The following is a 14,844-nucleotide window of genomic DNA, read 5'->3' as shown; positions in this document are numbered from 1 at the left end:
ATTAGGACTTTTCTTTAGTCCTTGAGATTTTTTAAAAATGACTCTTAAGGAGATACTTCTAAAGAATTTTACTTAAAAAAGTCCCACCTTATTTATTTTACTAAAAACTTATTTTAGTCCCAACACAAAAAAGTCTCTGGAAGTAAACACCCCCGTAGGACCAGGACATGGGCCGGCCCACAGGACGGATCGCCTAAATTTTCCCAAGTTTTCTTGAGGGGTGCCTAAGTTTTCGCCCAAATAGGCGGCAGCGGCCAGCGCAAAATTTGAACGAAACCGCCGCGCCGGCCGCCGGAGCCCGAGCCACTCAATACTCCCGTGTCCAGTCCAATCAGCCGCCTCTCCTCTCACAGCTGCGCACACGCCGCCACGATTCAAGACCGCCGCCCGCTAGTCTCGAAGGGCCGCGACGGGAGGCATGGAAGGTGACGGCGAGACCTCGGCGGCGGAGGCGGCGCTCGGACTGAGCCCTCAGACCTTCATCAACGAGGTCCTCAACTTCGTCGACGACGTCTGCTTCCAGGCCTTCGACTACTGCCTCCAGTTACGCGTCGGATCCCTCTCCGTAGCTTCGCCCCCCTTTGCCGCCTACCGGTTTTGCTAACTTTGCCCTTTCGCTGTCATTCTACAGGGAAGGCGCCCCCACGGCGGTCGGCGCCGCCACGGCGACCAATAAGGCCGAGGAGCTGAAACGGGTAGGTTTCTTCCGACCTCAGGATCCAATATAACCGAATCCTCCTTTTGAATTTTGGAGGATTCAGGGCACTACCAGATCCAGAATGGTGTCTTGGCCAGAGTTTTTGCATTTTACATGCTGATAATGCTCCTTCAGTGATTGCACAGGGGAAACTGTTAGGTTTGAATATGGACTAAACGCCCTCAGTGGCTTGCACATGTGAAGATGGGTCTGTTTTGCTTGTAATCCCACAGTGGGGAAAACTAATCTGTGTCTGCCATGTATAGATAGGTTTATTATATGTTCGAGTATACCCATTCCAAAGGAAATTGATGTAGCGATGTCGCCTTAACTGCCTAAGTAGATGCGTCTTTCAGGTGTAGAGGATATAAAATTTAGATTTACATGCTTGGTGATCCCTTTCTGTAGCAAACTGGATATTACTTTGTTCTGCAAACAGTGTCTTGGAACTTTATTGCGCCAGGAATGAGGTCTTCTTTGTCACACATTTGATACCAGACACTATTCGCAATTTCTGAAAGTAAAATGATTACTGACTGGAAGTTTGAAACAGTTAGAACAATCCTCATATTAACTTTAGGTTCGACCTATAATTCATCTGGTTTTACCTATAGCATCCTTTAGGATAGTTATAAAAACTGATTTATTTAGCCTATGTTACATTCTTTCATATGATTAAATGTTCTGTATATTTTTTGTCAAAATGTCTGCTGGAAACATCTGAAATTATGGACTTTGTGATGATTTTTGTCTTAGGGAGTAAATGAAATTCACCACTTGGTAAAGGATGTATTGGACAAGAGAATGAACAATTGGGAGATGTATTGCCTTCGGAAATGTTTAACTGTACCTGAAGGATTTGTGGCACCTGAAGATGTATGTCTCTTATCTCAAAGTAATAAATTTTGGCAAGCCAGAATTTTCAATTTGACCCAACACTCTCGGTTTAGAATTAATCCACTCAATTCTCACCCCTGTTTCACATGATTCACTATAGATTATTTTAAAGATACTTTTCGTCTTGGGGGTTCATAATGTGGAAACTGATGCCTCATCTTATATTGATTCACCCGTTTGTGAAAAAAAAACATTTCATTCAGTTGACTCAGCAATTGACAAGGAAACCTTTCAAGATAAAAGTTGTGCACAGTTAATACCAGTCAGGCTTAAACTATTTTGTAAGCTAATTAGAGAATTTGAGTTCTGCTCTCTACTCTACAGTGATTAATATTCCATCATTTCTGACTTTTAGGCTTTGTTTTGGCTATGAAAGCTTGAGCTTTTCTTTACCTATGTTGTATCTCATGATATTATTCAAGTGCAGTTTTTCTAAGTGCCCGTGGTGTACATTATGTTCTACTAGGAAGTAATATGATAAATAGTAATATCAGCAAGACCTTCTGAATCTCAGGGCAAAATATATCTGGACATTTCTTATTGATGTCTTATTTTGAATTGCCCAACTAATGCACATCATTAATTTGTTGGCCGTTGTATTGAAATAGATACCTTTTTCTTTTATATTCTTAGCATATATTAGTGCAATTCTGTTTTCTATCCATCTTCGTTGAAATTATTGCACTTAGATTTCGATTCTTGATGCCCTACAGGCAAATATAGATTTATTCAGTATCAATCACACCATTTTACTAAACTGTTTGTAGGGAAATAGAAGTTTAATACAACTAAGTGATTAACTCATAACCATCGACTTTCCAGTTTGATATTATGGTACAGAACAAAGTTTCTGGTAAGTGTCGTCCGCAGTTCAGTTCTTATATCTACTAAATGGAATCAGCGTGAAACATATAGTTAAGATTAAGGTCAAAGTTTTCTTGCAATACGGTACTCAATAAATTACATGTTTCTGCACATTTTGTTTCACTGAAGCCATGCATTATTTTATATTTACTTTACAACCTGCATTTCAAAAATCAAGAGGCATGTAAGTGATTATAATTAGAATATATTTTCTTCATCAGGATAATTCTTCTGCAATGGTGTTGCATAAAGATGGGAATTCTGATTCGGAACTGGATGCAGAACTTAATTCTTTGAGAAAAAAACTGGCAGATGTAAGTACTTTACTCGTAAAGAATTTGCTTGTTAATATTATCTACACTTAATCTAACAAACTCTGGTGTTGTTTAATTAGGCTAACAAGGAATCTGAAGAACTTCAAAGAGAAATTTCTTCCTTGGAAAGGCAAACTACATACAAGAGTAACCTTAATTCCTCTATCGCTGAAGTACTGAAGTTGTTTGAAGACAAATCTGTTCAGGAGAATATACAAGGTATGCATTAAATATCTAATTCTCTAAGTAATCAGAACTTTCAATTTATTGAATTATTTATTTGAACACTCACCAGTTCAGATGATTAGTGAAGGGTTATTGTGTGAAACCACACCAGATATTATTTGTTATCATAGCCTTATCACCTTAAGCCCTGAAGTCAATGTTCTTCCCTATCTCCTCGTTAGATCGTTGAGATACTAATTAGTAATTTGGTAGTAAGTGCCGCACCTATCAGTGTGAGCCATTTGTTATTTATTTATGAGCAACAATTCAATACACCATTAACCTTTGGTCGTCTTTTGAACTTTTTTCTCTGACGTGTTAGCTTTAGCAACCAGATGGTTCTCACACTTAATTATGACTTCTCAGTTTTTGTCTGGCAATGTTCTATCCTTTTTGCATCTAGCGTAAATACAGCTGAACATGGTTAACAGTATGCTTGGCAGAAATCACAAAGATCATATCCCTACATCTAAATTTGGTCTAGATAGTGCTGCTAGCTACTATTCGAGAAGCACTGCTTCTGCTCAATTATCTCTGGTTCAGAATGTATGCCTACTCAACTGTGCTGAACCTGCAGCTATTGCGAACACAATACCAAAATTGCACCAGAAAATGAAGGTTATGAAAAGGAAAAAGGTTGAGCTTGAGGCCATGGTGGGCCAAAATGTTTGGAACGTCAATTGTCTTAGAGACCAGAAGCGTTTAGCACCGGGTAAGGGTTCCACCGTCATTTTCCTCTGGATCTCTTCGTTGTTATCGTTGTATCTATGGCACAGACTTTAATCTCATCACCCTGTCTCACAGGTTCCGCTCCTAGCACTGAGGACATGCAAGAGGTGAATGCGGCTGTGAATGACTCGCGGAAGGAGTAACATGTGTTGTGGGGGTTTGCAATATGAGGATGTCAACCGCCCCCATGTACTACAAAGTCCCCTGTAATGTTGTCAAGCTACCCTCTCGCTAGCTACCTGAACTGCAGCTCTATCAGAACAGCTGTATGTACATGTCAACATCTATACATATGTTGTCTCTCCAGACTCAAAAGACCACTAGCACAGTAGCACTCTCCAGTCTCCAGCATTCTATAAGATCTCTAGTGCTTAATCCCATCCGTCTACCATTGTTGCCGCTGCACGCAATTGAGATAAACAAATAGAAAGATCTGCAGTAGACTCTCCCTGGGTGTGTTCCTGTCGAATACAACCTTTTTGTTTGTGTATAAAAAATTGTCCAATGCTCCTTTGTGTTGGGTTTCTTCTTTATGGCGTTTTGGGCCGCTGTAGGTTCATATCCTTTTCTCGGAGCTGTTTTCTTTGTATGTCTCAGTGGAAAGAAGTAACCGAAGTGGAATTGATGAAAATGGACTGGAGGTCTCTAATGCGAATTTTCTGCAATTCGTTGCAGCCATTATCCCACATTGCGTATGGCTCTTCTATGCTTTTTTACCCGTTAAAATAAATTACAGGTATCTTGTACACCTGCATAATTTCTTGGAAACTATGACCATTATGACATTTGCAAAAATGAAAGAGCAAGGTAAATAGTTTCATCGGCTATCCACTTATTGTTTCTTTAGGCCACAATTGATTACTACACTATTTTTTTATATAATTGTTTGTTTAGTGTACACACATGGATTTACTTTCTTTTACATTTTTTGATTGAAATCGGGAGACACATCCAATATGGTATTCCCTTTGTCTCATAATATAAGAACATTTTTGACACTTTGCAGAATGTAATTTGAGATCTCAACAAAGCTAAAGAAACAAGGTTCAAAAGGCAGAAAAGCTCTTCTCCTCCCGCTGGCGCCGCCGCCGGTCCGTCCCATCTCCTATGAGGTTAGAAAGGAAAAAGGAAAAAGAAAAAAGAAAAAAAGACAGCCGTAGGATGAGGTGGGAGCACGGATGGGAGCATGGGAGGGAGCAGGCAAGCCGGATCCCTAGACCATGGAGGTGCGGAGGATCACGGCCCTCCACCGGCAGGAGGGACCCCGTTCTCGTTCTTGTTAGAGTCAGCGTCTTGGTTGGGGTTGTGTGACGACGATGATGTCCCTTAGTAAGAATAATGTCTCCCATGTTCTATCCCCGTCCTAATGGTGCGTCTAGCATCGTCGGAGGGGTGTGGAGGTTTGTCTCCGTCGGATCTTGCGGGATTCGATCAGTGCTGGTCTTTGGTGAATCTATTTGGGTCTTGTCTTTGTTCGTCTTCATTTAGGTGTATAAAGGTTTGATCCTTCTGATCTACAACTTTCTTCATCGGCGATGGTTGCTAGTACTCTGGTGTGCTGGTCCTATGGTTCTTAACGCGACGACTTCTCTACTGTCTACTACAATAAGGTTTGCCCGACTTCAGCGAGGGAGGGGCGATGACGGCGCGCGCCTTCAGCTCGCTTCAGTGCTTGTAGTCGTTGCTAGGTGATCCATGGACATGGTTATAATTTTTATTACCTTTGTTGTTTTTTTATACTATCATTATTAAAGATGAATAGATTGGAATTTTTTCCAGAAAAAAAAAGTTCAAGAGGCGTCCCGGAAGGAAGAACACCATCGTCTCTTCCGAGGAAACGGAAAACGAAACGAAAACGCAGCGTCTCCGTCCATATAAAAATAAGCCGTGGGCCAGCAAGGCACGCACGCACAGATCTCCAAACCCAGCCACGCCAGGTTAATAGCCGCCGCAACCCACAAGATGGACGTCAGGACGCCCCGGCACCAAAGGCTGCTCCGCACCCCGCGCGGCCCACCGACGCCCCATCATCCCCGCCACCACCCCGGCACGCCCGGCCAAAACCCTATCCGCTACGTCCCAGCCGCCGCCCCGATCTCCCCGCGCTCCGCCGCCGCCGCGGCCGCCGCCGCCATGGAGGACGACGCCATCACCACGCTCATGGACATCGACGACTCCCCCCGCAGCGCCGCCGGCGCCGGCTTCCTCGACGACGACGACGAGGGGGACCTCCTCCACTCCCACCGCATGGGCGGCCGCGGGAACGAGGCGCGCGGCCCCCTCCCCTTCGCCGGCTTCTTCAACACCTTCGACGGCGCCGACTTCGACGACTCCGATCTGGCCTGATCGAGGCGTCTTCCGGTACTAGTAATGAGGCTGGGAGGTCGTTCTGTCGATATGGTACTTGCGGTCTATCTAGTTAGGTTATCGGTGAAGTGAAACAATTTCGAGGCATCTGGAGACCTTTCGGTGATCAATCTAAGTATCGCACTGCTGCGTTGCCCTTGGATCTCGTGTTGTTTGGTTAATATATGCAAGTGCCTTAACTTATCCTTGATTAATATCATCTCTGCGAGGTTCTCTTTATAGTTCGATCGGTTATGGATTGTTGCTATGTTATTTCTGCTCAATTGTGGCTGTGTTGGGAACGAGCTGATGCTATGCTAATAAATTAGCTTCGATTCTTGCTGTTGTGCGTTGTTTATCTTGCATAGATGGTGTTTGATTTTATTATTGAAAACATTAGTATACTAGAGATACCTGATTCCCCAATCTCTTTGATCATACAGGTGCAATTTTAGCCATTTTATTGAAGACGTTAGTCTAGTAGGTATACTTGATTAGCATATCTCTTTGACGAGCAGTGATGTTGCACTGGAAAATCCAATTATCATCGCAAATAAACACAGGGGATGCTTAGCTGGAACTTCAGTTAACTCTTATTATGTTCCTTTGCAAGACAATTTAGTGATTTGTTAGGAGTTTGATGATCAACCAGGATAGCTCAATTTTCACTTAATCAATGCTGCAAGTGCAGTGAAATTTTGTAAGCAATATGCCCGTGATTTCCTCGAGGAGTTGATGCACTAGGATAACCATGTACTTTTGATTGACCTTGCAATTGCAAGTCGCATTCTATTAGCACGGAAAATTGAACCCCTCTTCTTTGAAATCATCTCTATAACTTTATGAAATATTTTATGATTGCAAATTATTATTGATTAGTATCATCTCTGTGAGTTGCTTTTGTTCTCTTCCTTGTTCTAATGATTATGATTATGGATATGCTTGTTGTTGTGTTATTTCTGCTCGTGGCTGTGCTGGGCATGAGCAGATGCTAAGCTAATTAATTAGCTTCAATTCTTGCTGTTTTATGTTGTTGATCATGCATAGATGGTCTCGTTGATAAGTAGTAGTGGTATTAGTTTGCAATTCTGTTGAAACATTGGTCTACTAGGGATACTTAATTCGCGAATCTCTTTGATAAGTAGTGGTATTAGTTTGCAATTTTGTTGAAACATTGGTCTAACTAGGGGTACTTAATTCGCAAATCTCTTTGATCAGTAGTTGTATATGAGTTCCGCCACACATACGATGATTTCTGTACTATCTGTGTACGACACTCGATAGCAGCCGTCCATTTTATTTTCTGTATAGCTGGGATAAGATCGTATGAGGCTTTTATTGTACGCAGAGCACTTCCGGTAGTGGTATTAGTTTGCAATTTTAGCGATTATAATGAAAACGTTGGTCTAGTCGGGATACTTAATTAGTACTCCCCCTGTTCCATAATTCTTGTCATGGTTTTAGTTCAAATTATGGAACGGAGGGAGCAGACATCTTTGATCAGCAGTGGTATTGCACTGGAAAGTCCAATTATCATCGACCCTTTTCTGTAGTACTGCTAATGTAACTTAATATAAGAAATTTTTTTGACACTCTAAAAACGTCTTATAAAAAAATTCCAGAGGGACTAATAAAGACAGGGAATGCCTAGCTGGAACTTCAGAACTCTTATTATGTTTCTTTGCAACGCAATCAGTGCAATGCTTGTTATGTTTCTTTGCAACACAATTTAGAGAAATACCATTGTTACAAGATGCATTAGTGCTAGTACTTAACAGTATAGTATAAACTGCTGTCCTATTGCGGTAGCTGTAGAGTTGATCCCAACTTAAACTGTTGCTAAGTTTGGTATTCAAGGATCTCGGCCATACAAAATACAGTATGAGTTTCTCGGATGGTTTATCCCAGACCAATCTGTTGGAGTGTTAAGGAAATAATTTGCAAGTAGCATGCATGACTTGTTAGAAACTTTGGTTGACCTAGCATCGAAAGCCTACTTGAAATTGGCCCTTGCTTCATTTTCTATGTCAAATGTCAATATCTGGGTGCTAATATGTTTTCCCTTCATATGTGCAATTGCTTGAATCATTGAAAGTCAACTCTTTCCAAGGCCATGTATAAGAGTGTGATGTGACAGTAAATAGTGACAGTAAATAGATTCTGTTCGGCTGTTTTTTATTTGGGAGTGCCGAATATAAGTGTGCTGAATATAAGCTGTCATTTTTGCTTTTTGACGTCTGGAGCTGTCATATTTAATACTCCCTCTGTTCCTAAATATTTGTCTTTTTTAGATTTTAAATGGACTACCACATATAGGATGTATATAGACATATTTTAGAGTGTAGATTTACTCATTTTGCGTATGTAATTACTTGTTAAAATATCTAAAAAAACAAATATTTAGGAACAGAGGGAGTAAAAGGGTGATGCTAGCCGCTGGTCGACCAGTTAGCGCCTCGTATCGGTGGGCGAGGCATCTGGACGCGCCTAACCGATCCTTGTGTCACCCTTCGGCGACCAGTTTCAGCGGAGAGAAAAAGAAGGGCCCCTGATTCATTACACACTTCCCGCTCCGACCTCTTTGATCACTGGCAGCAAAGCCTACTGTCTGTGGGGATGATTCCGATGGTGAGAGGGGTAGGAAGGAGGCTGATCTATTGAGGCGCGAGGGGCCTCTTAAGCTGGATACCCTAGTCTCGGAGAGCCTTTCTTTCTTCAGTGTGTGAATCTATGTCTTTCTTCAATGTATGAATCAGAGATTACAGTGCACATTATTTTTTTAGAATCATGGGGGAGGGGGTTTTCCCCGGCTGGATATATTACTCAAAGAAGTCAGGCCAACTCCACCGCGCGATCCCATCTTGTCCGCGCGCGTCCGTTTGAGGTAAAACGGACGAATAGCGCGGCCTAGGAGGCGTCCTCAAATGGACAAATGTTCGGATTTCGCCCGTTTTCGACCCATCTCTGACTCAAACTTGCGCTCGTGAAACGGACGCGCGCGGACGGCCTGGACGCCCTTGTCCCCCCGTAGCCCGCCTGTCGGGTACACTAGTAGTCCCTTCGCTCCTAACGCTTCCATCCTCTCTCTCCCGCCCCGCCGCCGGCGCCGCCGCTATTCTCTGGTCGCCTCCTCACCGCGCAGCCCCGGCCACCTCCTCACCGTGCAGCCCCCGGCCGTCCCTACCAAACCATGTCTCGACATGGTCGCTACCACGCCCGCGCTTTGGCCGTAGTTTTGGCCGTCGATCGGAGGTTTGGCCGTCGTCGTCTTTGCCGGTCGTAGAGGGGAGACGACCGCCGGCGACGTACCACGGCGGCCTCGGCAGCTTTCGACGAGAGCTCCAGAGCGGCCAGTAGCCGGCCGACAACCACCCCTGCTGCGTCGAGGTGATCATCGCGGCCTCTTCGCCACCACGACCGCAAGGTGTTTGGCATTTTGCCCACAAAGGTATGGACAGTAGAGACGAGTTTTTCTTCCATCATTTCCTTTGTTCATCGGATGATGAAGATCTTGTGGTGGCTGCACTGGTCGTTCACGACCACATTCAACGGCAGTTTCCTCGGTACAGGGGGGTCAGTCCCTGGCCGTGCTCCCAACCTGAACCGCAACAGGGAGAGAGGCCACGCCCTGCTTGTTGGGTAACGTAGCAGAATTTTAAAATTTTCTACGCATCACCAAGATCAATCTATGGAGTCATCTAGCAACGAGGGAGAGAGGGGTGCATCTACATACCCTTGTAGATCGCGCGTGGAAGCGTTCAAGAGAACGGGGTTGATGGAGTCATACTCGACGTGATCCAAATCACCGACGACCAAGTGCCGAACGGACGGCACCTCCACGTTCAACACACGTACGGTTGGGAAGACGTCTCCTCCAACTTGATCCAGCAAGGGGGAAGGAGAGGTTGATGAAGATCCAGCAGCACGACGGCGTGGTGGTGGATGCAGCAGGATCCCGACAGGGCTTCGCCAAGCGCAAGCGGGGAGGAGAGGTGTTACGGAGGGAGAGGGAGGCGCCAAGAGCAAAGGTGCGGCTGCCCTCCCTCCCCCTTTCTTTATATAGGGGCCTTGAGGGGCGGCCCTAGGGAGATGGATCTCCAAGGGGGCGGCGCCAAGGGGTGGCTTCCCCCCCAAGCCAAGTGGGGGGCGCCCCCACCCCTAGGGTTTCCCAACCCTAGGCGCAGGGGAGGCCCAAGGGGGGACGCCCCACCCGGTGGACCCCCGGGACCCTTCGATGGTCCCGGTACAATACCGGCGACTCTCGAAACCTTCCCGATGGCCGAAACTAGACTTCCTATATATAAATCTTTACCTCCGGACCATTTCGGAACTCCTCGTGACGTCCGGGATCTCATCCGGGACTCCGAACAACTTTCGGGTTACTGCATACTAATATCTCTACAACCCTAGCGTCACTGAACCTTAAGTGTGTAGATCCTACGGGTTCGGGAGACATGCAGACATGACCGAGACGACTCTCCGGTCAATAACCAACAGCGGGATCTGGATACCCATGTTGGCTCCCACATGCTCCACGATGATCTCATCGGATGAACCACGATGTCGAGGATTCAATCAATCCGTATATAATTCCCTTTGTCAATCGGTACGTTACTTGCCCGAGACTCGATCGTCGGTATCCCAATACCTCGTTCAATCTCGTTACCGGCAAGTCACTTTACTCGTGTCGTAATGCATGATCCCGTGATCAACCACTTGGTCACATTGAGCTCATTATGATGATGCATTACCGAGTGGGCCCAGAGATACCTCTCCGTCATACGGAGTGACAAATCCCAGTCTCGATTCGTGCCAACACAACAGACACTTTCGGATATACCTGTAGTGTACCTTTATAGTCACCCAGTTACGTTATGACGTTTGGCACACCCAAAGCACTCCTACGGTATCCAGGAGTTGCACAATCTCATGGTCTAAGAAAATGATACTTGACATTCGGAAAAGCTACAACAAACGAACTACATGATCTTTGAGCTATGCTTAGGATTGGGTCTTGTCCATTACATCATTCTCCTAATGATGTGATCCCGTTATCAATGACATCCAATGTCCATAGTCAGGAAACCATGACTATCTTTTGATCAACTAGCTAGTCAACTAGAGGTTCACTAGGGACGTGTTGTGGTCTATGTATTCACACATGTATTACGATTTCCGGATAACACAATTATAGCATGAATAATAGACAATTATCATGAACAAAGAAATATAATAATAACCATTTTATTATTGCCTCTAGGGCATATTTCCAACAGTCTCCCACTTGCACTAGAGTCAATAGTCTAGTTACATTGTGATGAATCGAACACCCATGCAGTTCTGGTGTTGATCATGTTTTGCTCTAGGGAGAGGTTTAGTCAACGGATCTGCCACATTCAGGTCCGTATGTACTTTACAAATCTCTATGTCTCCATTTTGAACACTTTCACGAATGGAGTTGAAGCGACGCTTGATATGCTTGGTCTTCCTGTGAAACCTGGGCTCCTTGGCAAGGGCAATAGCTCCAGTGTTGTCACAGAAGAGAGTCATCGGGCCCGACGCATTGGGTATGACTCCTAGGTCGGTAATGAACTCCTTCACCCAGACTGCTTCTTGTGCTGCCTCCGAGGCTGCCATGTACTCCGCTTCACATGTAGATCCCGCCACAACGCTTTGCTTGCAACTGCACCAGCTTACTGCCCCATCATTCAAAATATACACGTATCCGGTTTGTGGCTTAGAGTCATCCAGATCTGTGTCGAAGCTAGCATCGACGTAACCCTTTACGACGAGCTCTTCGTCACCTCCATAAATGAGAAACATATCTTTAGTCCTTTTCAGGTACTTCAGGATATTCTTAACCGCTGTCCAGTGTTCCATTGTCGGGATTACTTTGATACCTTTCTACCAAACTTACGGCAAGGTTTACATCAGGTCTGGTACATAGCATAGCATACATGACAGACCCTATGGCCGAAGCATAGGGGACGACACTCATCTTTTCTCTATCTTCTGCCGTGGTCGGGCATTGAGCCGTGCTCAATCTCATACCTTGCAATACAGGCAAGAACCCCTTCTTTGACTGATCCATTTTGAACTTCTTCAATATCATGTCAAGGTACGTACTCTGTGAAAGACCAATGAGGCGTCTCGATCTATCTCTATAGATCTTGATGCCTAATATATAAGCAGCTTCTCCAAGGTCCTTCATTGAAAAACACTTGTTCAAGTAGGCCTTTATGCTTTCCAAGAATTCTATATCATTTCCCATCAACAGTATGTCATCCACATACAATATGAGAAATGCTACAGAGCTCCCACTCACTTTCTTGTAAATACAGACTTCTCCATAAGTCTGCGTAAAACCAAACGCTTTGATCATCTCATCAAAATGAATGTTCCAACTCCGAGATGCTTGCACCAGCCCATAAATCAAGCGTTGGTGCTTGCACACCTTGCCAGCATTCTTAGGATCGACAAAACCTTCCGGCTGCATCATATACAATTCTTCCTTAAGGAAACCATTAAGGAATGCCGTTTTGACGTCCATTTGCCATATCTCATAATCATAGAATGCGGCAATTGCTAACATGATTCGGACGGACTTCAGCTTCGCTACGGGTGAGAAAGTCTCATCGTAGTCAACCCCTTGAACTTGTCGATAACCCTTAGCGACAAGCCGAGCTTTATAGATGGTTACGTTACCATCCGCGTCTGTCTTCTTCTTAAAGATCCATTTATTTTCTATGGCTCGCCGATCATCGGGCAAGTCAGTCAAAGTCCATACTTCGTTTTCATACATGGATCCTATCTTGGATTTCATGGCTTCCAGCCATTTGTCAGAATCCGGGCCCGCCATCGCTTCTTCATAGTTCGAAGGTTCATCGTTGTCTAACAACATGATTTCCAAGACAGGGTTGCCGTGCCACTCTGGTGCGGAACGTGTCCTTGTGGACCTACGAAGTTCAGTAGCAACTTGATCTGAAGTTTCATGATCATCATCATCAACTTCCTCTCTAGTCGGTGCAGGCACCTCAGGAACATTTTCTTGAGCTGCGCCACTTACCGGTTCAAGAGGTAATACTTCATCAAGTTCTACTTTCCTCCCACTTATTTCTTTTGAGAGAAACTCTTTCTCTAGAAAGGACCCATTCTTGGCAACAAAGATCTTGCCTTCGGATCTGAGGTAGAAGGTATACCCAATAGTTTCTTTAGGGTATCCTATGAAGACGCATTTTTCCGATTTGGGTTCGAGCTTTTCAGGTTGAAGTTTCTTGACATAAGCATCGCATCCCCAAACTTTTAGAAACGACAGCTTAGGTTTCTTCCCAAACCATAATTCATACGGTGTCGTCTCAACGGATTTCGACGGAGCCCTATTTAAAGTGAATGCAGCAGTCTCTAAAGCATAGCCCCAAAATGACAGCGGTAGATCGGTAAGAGACATCATAGATCGCACCATATCCAATAGAGTGTGATTACGACGTTCGGACACACCATTACGCTGAGGTGTTCCAGGCGGCGTGAGTTGTGAAACTATTCCACATTTCCTTACGTGTGTGCCAAATTCGTGACTCAAGTATTCTCCCCCACGACCTGATCACAAGAACTTGATTTTCCTGTCACGTTGATTCTCAACCTCACTCTAAAATTCCTTGAACTTTTCAAAGGTCTCAGACTTGTGTTTCATTAAGTAGACATACCCATATCTACTCAAGTCATCAGTGAGGGTGAGAACATAACGATAGCCACTGCGAGCCTCAACACTCATTGGACCGCACACATCAGTATGTATGATTTCCAATAAGTTGGTTGCTCGCTCCATTGTTCCTGAGAACGGAGTCTTGGTCATTTTACCCATGAGGCATGGTTCGTACGTGTCAAATGATTCGTAATCAAGAGACTCCAAAAGTCCATCTGCATGGAGCTTCTTCATGCGTTTGACACCTATGTGACCAAGGGGGCAGTGCCACAAGTATGTGGGACTATCATTATCAACCTTACATCTTTTGGTATTCACACTATGAATATGTGTAGCATTACGCTCGAGATTCATTAAGTATAAACCATTCACTATCGGAGCATGACCATAAAACATATCTCTCATATAAATAGAACAACCATTATTCTCGGATTTAAATGAGTAGCCATCTCGAATTAAACGAGATCCTGATACAATGTTCATGCTCAAAGCTGGCACTAAATAACAATTATTGAGGTTTAAAACTAATCCCGTAGGTAAATGTAGAGGTAGCGTGCCAACGGCGATCACATCGACCTTGGAACCATTCCTGACGCATATCGTCACCTCGTCCTTCGCCAGTCTCCGCTTATTTCGCAGCTCCTGCTTTGAGTTACAAATGTGAGCAACCGCACCGGTATCAAATACCCAGGAGCTACTATGAGTACTGGTAAGGTACACATCAATTACATGTATATCACATATACCTTTAGTGTTGCCGGCCTTCTTGTCCGCTAAGTATTTGGGGCAGTTCCGCTTCCAGTGACCACTTCCCTTGCAATAAAAACACTCAGTCTCAAGCTTGGGCCCATTCTTTGGCTTCTTCCTGGCAGCTTGCTTACCGGGCGCGGCAACTCCCTTGCCGTCCTTCTTGAAGTTCTTCTTACCCTTGCCTTTCTTGAACTTAGTGGTTTTATTCACCATCAACACTTGATGTTCCTTTTTGATTTCCACCTCTGCTGATTTCAGCATTGAATATACTTCAGGAATGGTTTTTTCCACCCCCTGCATATTGAAGTTCATCACAAAGC

General features: G+C 44.4%; 2 protein-coding genes across 2 annotated transcripts; both read left to right on the top strand.

Annotated features, from left to right (window-relative positions):
* Positions 1–232: 232 nt before the first annotated feature.
* Positions 233–4,237, top strand: LOC125513568 (protein MIS12 homolog). Its single transcript, XM_048678698.1, has 7 exons — positions 233–543; positions 632–695; positions 1,454–1,573; positions 2,680–2,772; positions 2,853–2,991; positions 3,575–3,709; positions 3,802–4,237. The coding sequence occupies exons 1-7, from the start codon at positions 419–421 to the stop codon at positions 3,867–3,869; spliced, it is 744 nt and encodes a 247-aa protein (XP_048534655.1). The 5' UTR covers positions 233–418; the 3' UTR covers positions 3,870–4,237.
* Positions 4,238–5,645: 1,408 nt separating this feature from the next.
* Positions 5,646–6,312, top strand: LOC125513567. The gene has a single exon (XM_048678697.1). It carries the CDS (start codon positions 5,689–5,691, stop codon positions 6,070–6,072), a length of 384 nt encoding a protein of 127 aa, XP_048534654.1. The 5' UTR covers positions 5,646–5,688; the 3' UTR covers positions 6,073–6,312.
* Positions 6,313–14,844: the final 8,532 nt, after the last annotated feature.

This window comes from Triticum urartu, chromosome 6 (genome assembly GCF_003073215.2).
Source record: "Triticum urartu cultivar G1812 chromosome 6, Tu2.1, whole genome shotgun sequence".
In the NCBI taxonomy this organism is placed as follows: domain Eukaryota; kingdom Viridiplantae; phylum Streptophyta; class Magnoliopsida; order Poales; family Poaceae; genus Triticum; species Triticum urartu.
Note: the sequence above shows the minus strand (reverse complement) of the source record. Positions and strands in the feature narration are given on the sequence as shown.

Bases quoted from the DNA above. Each gene is read 5' to 3' on its own strand.
- LOC125513568 (XM_048678698.1), top strand. From the start codon at position 419: ATGGAAGGTGACGGCGAGACCTCGGCGGCGGAGGCGGCGCTCGGACTG. The intron at 696-1,453 runs GTAGGTTTCTTC...TTTTTGTCTTAG, and splicing joins AGGCCGAGGAGCTGAAACGG to GGAGTAAATGAAATTCACCA. The intron at 1,574-2,679 runs GTATGTCTCTTA...TTTCTTCATCAG, and splicing joins GATTTGTGGCACCTGAAGAT to GATAATTCTTCTGCAATGGT.
- LOC125513567 (XM_048678697.1), top strand. From the start codon at position 5,689: ATGGACGTCAGGACGCCCCGGCACCAAAGGCTGCTCCGCACCCCGCGC.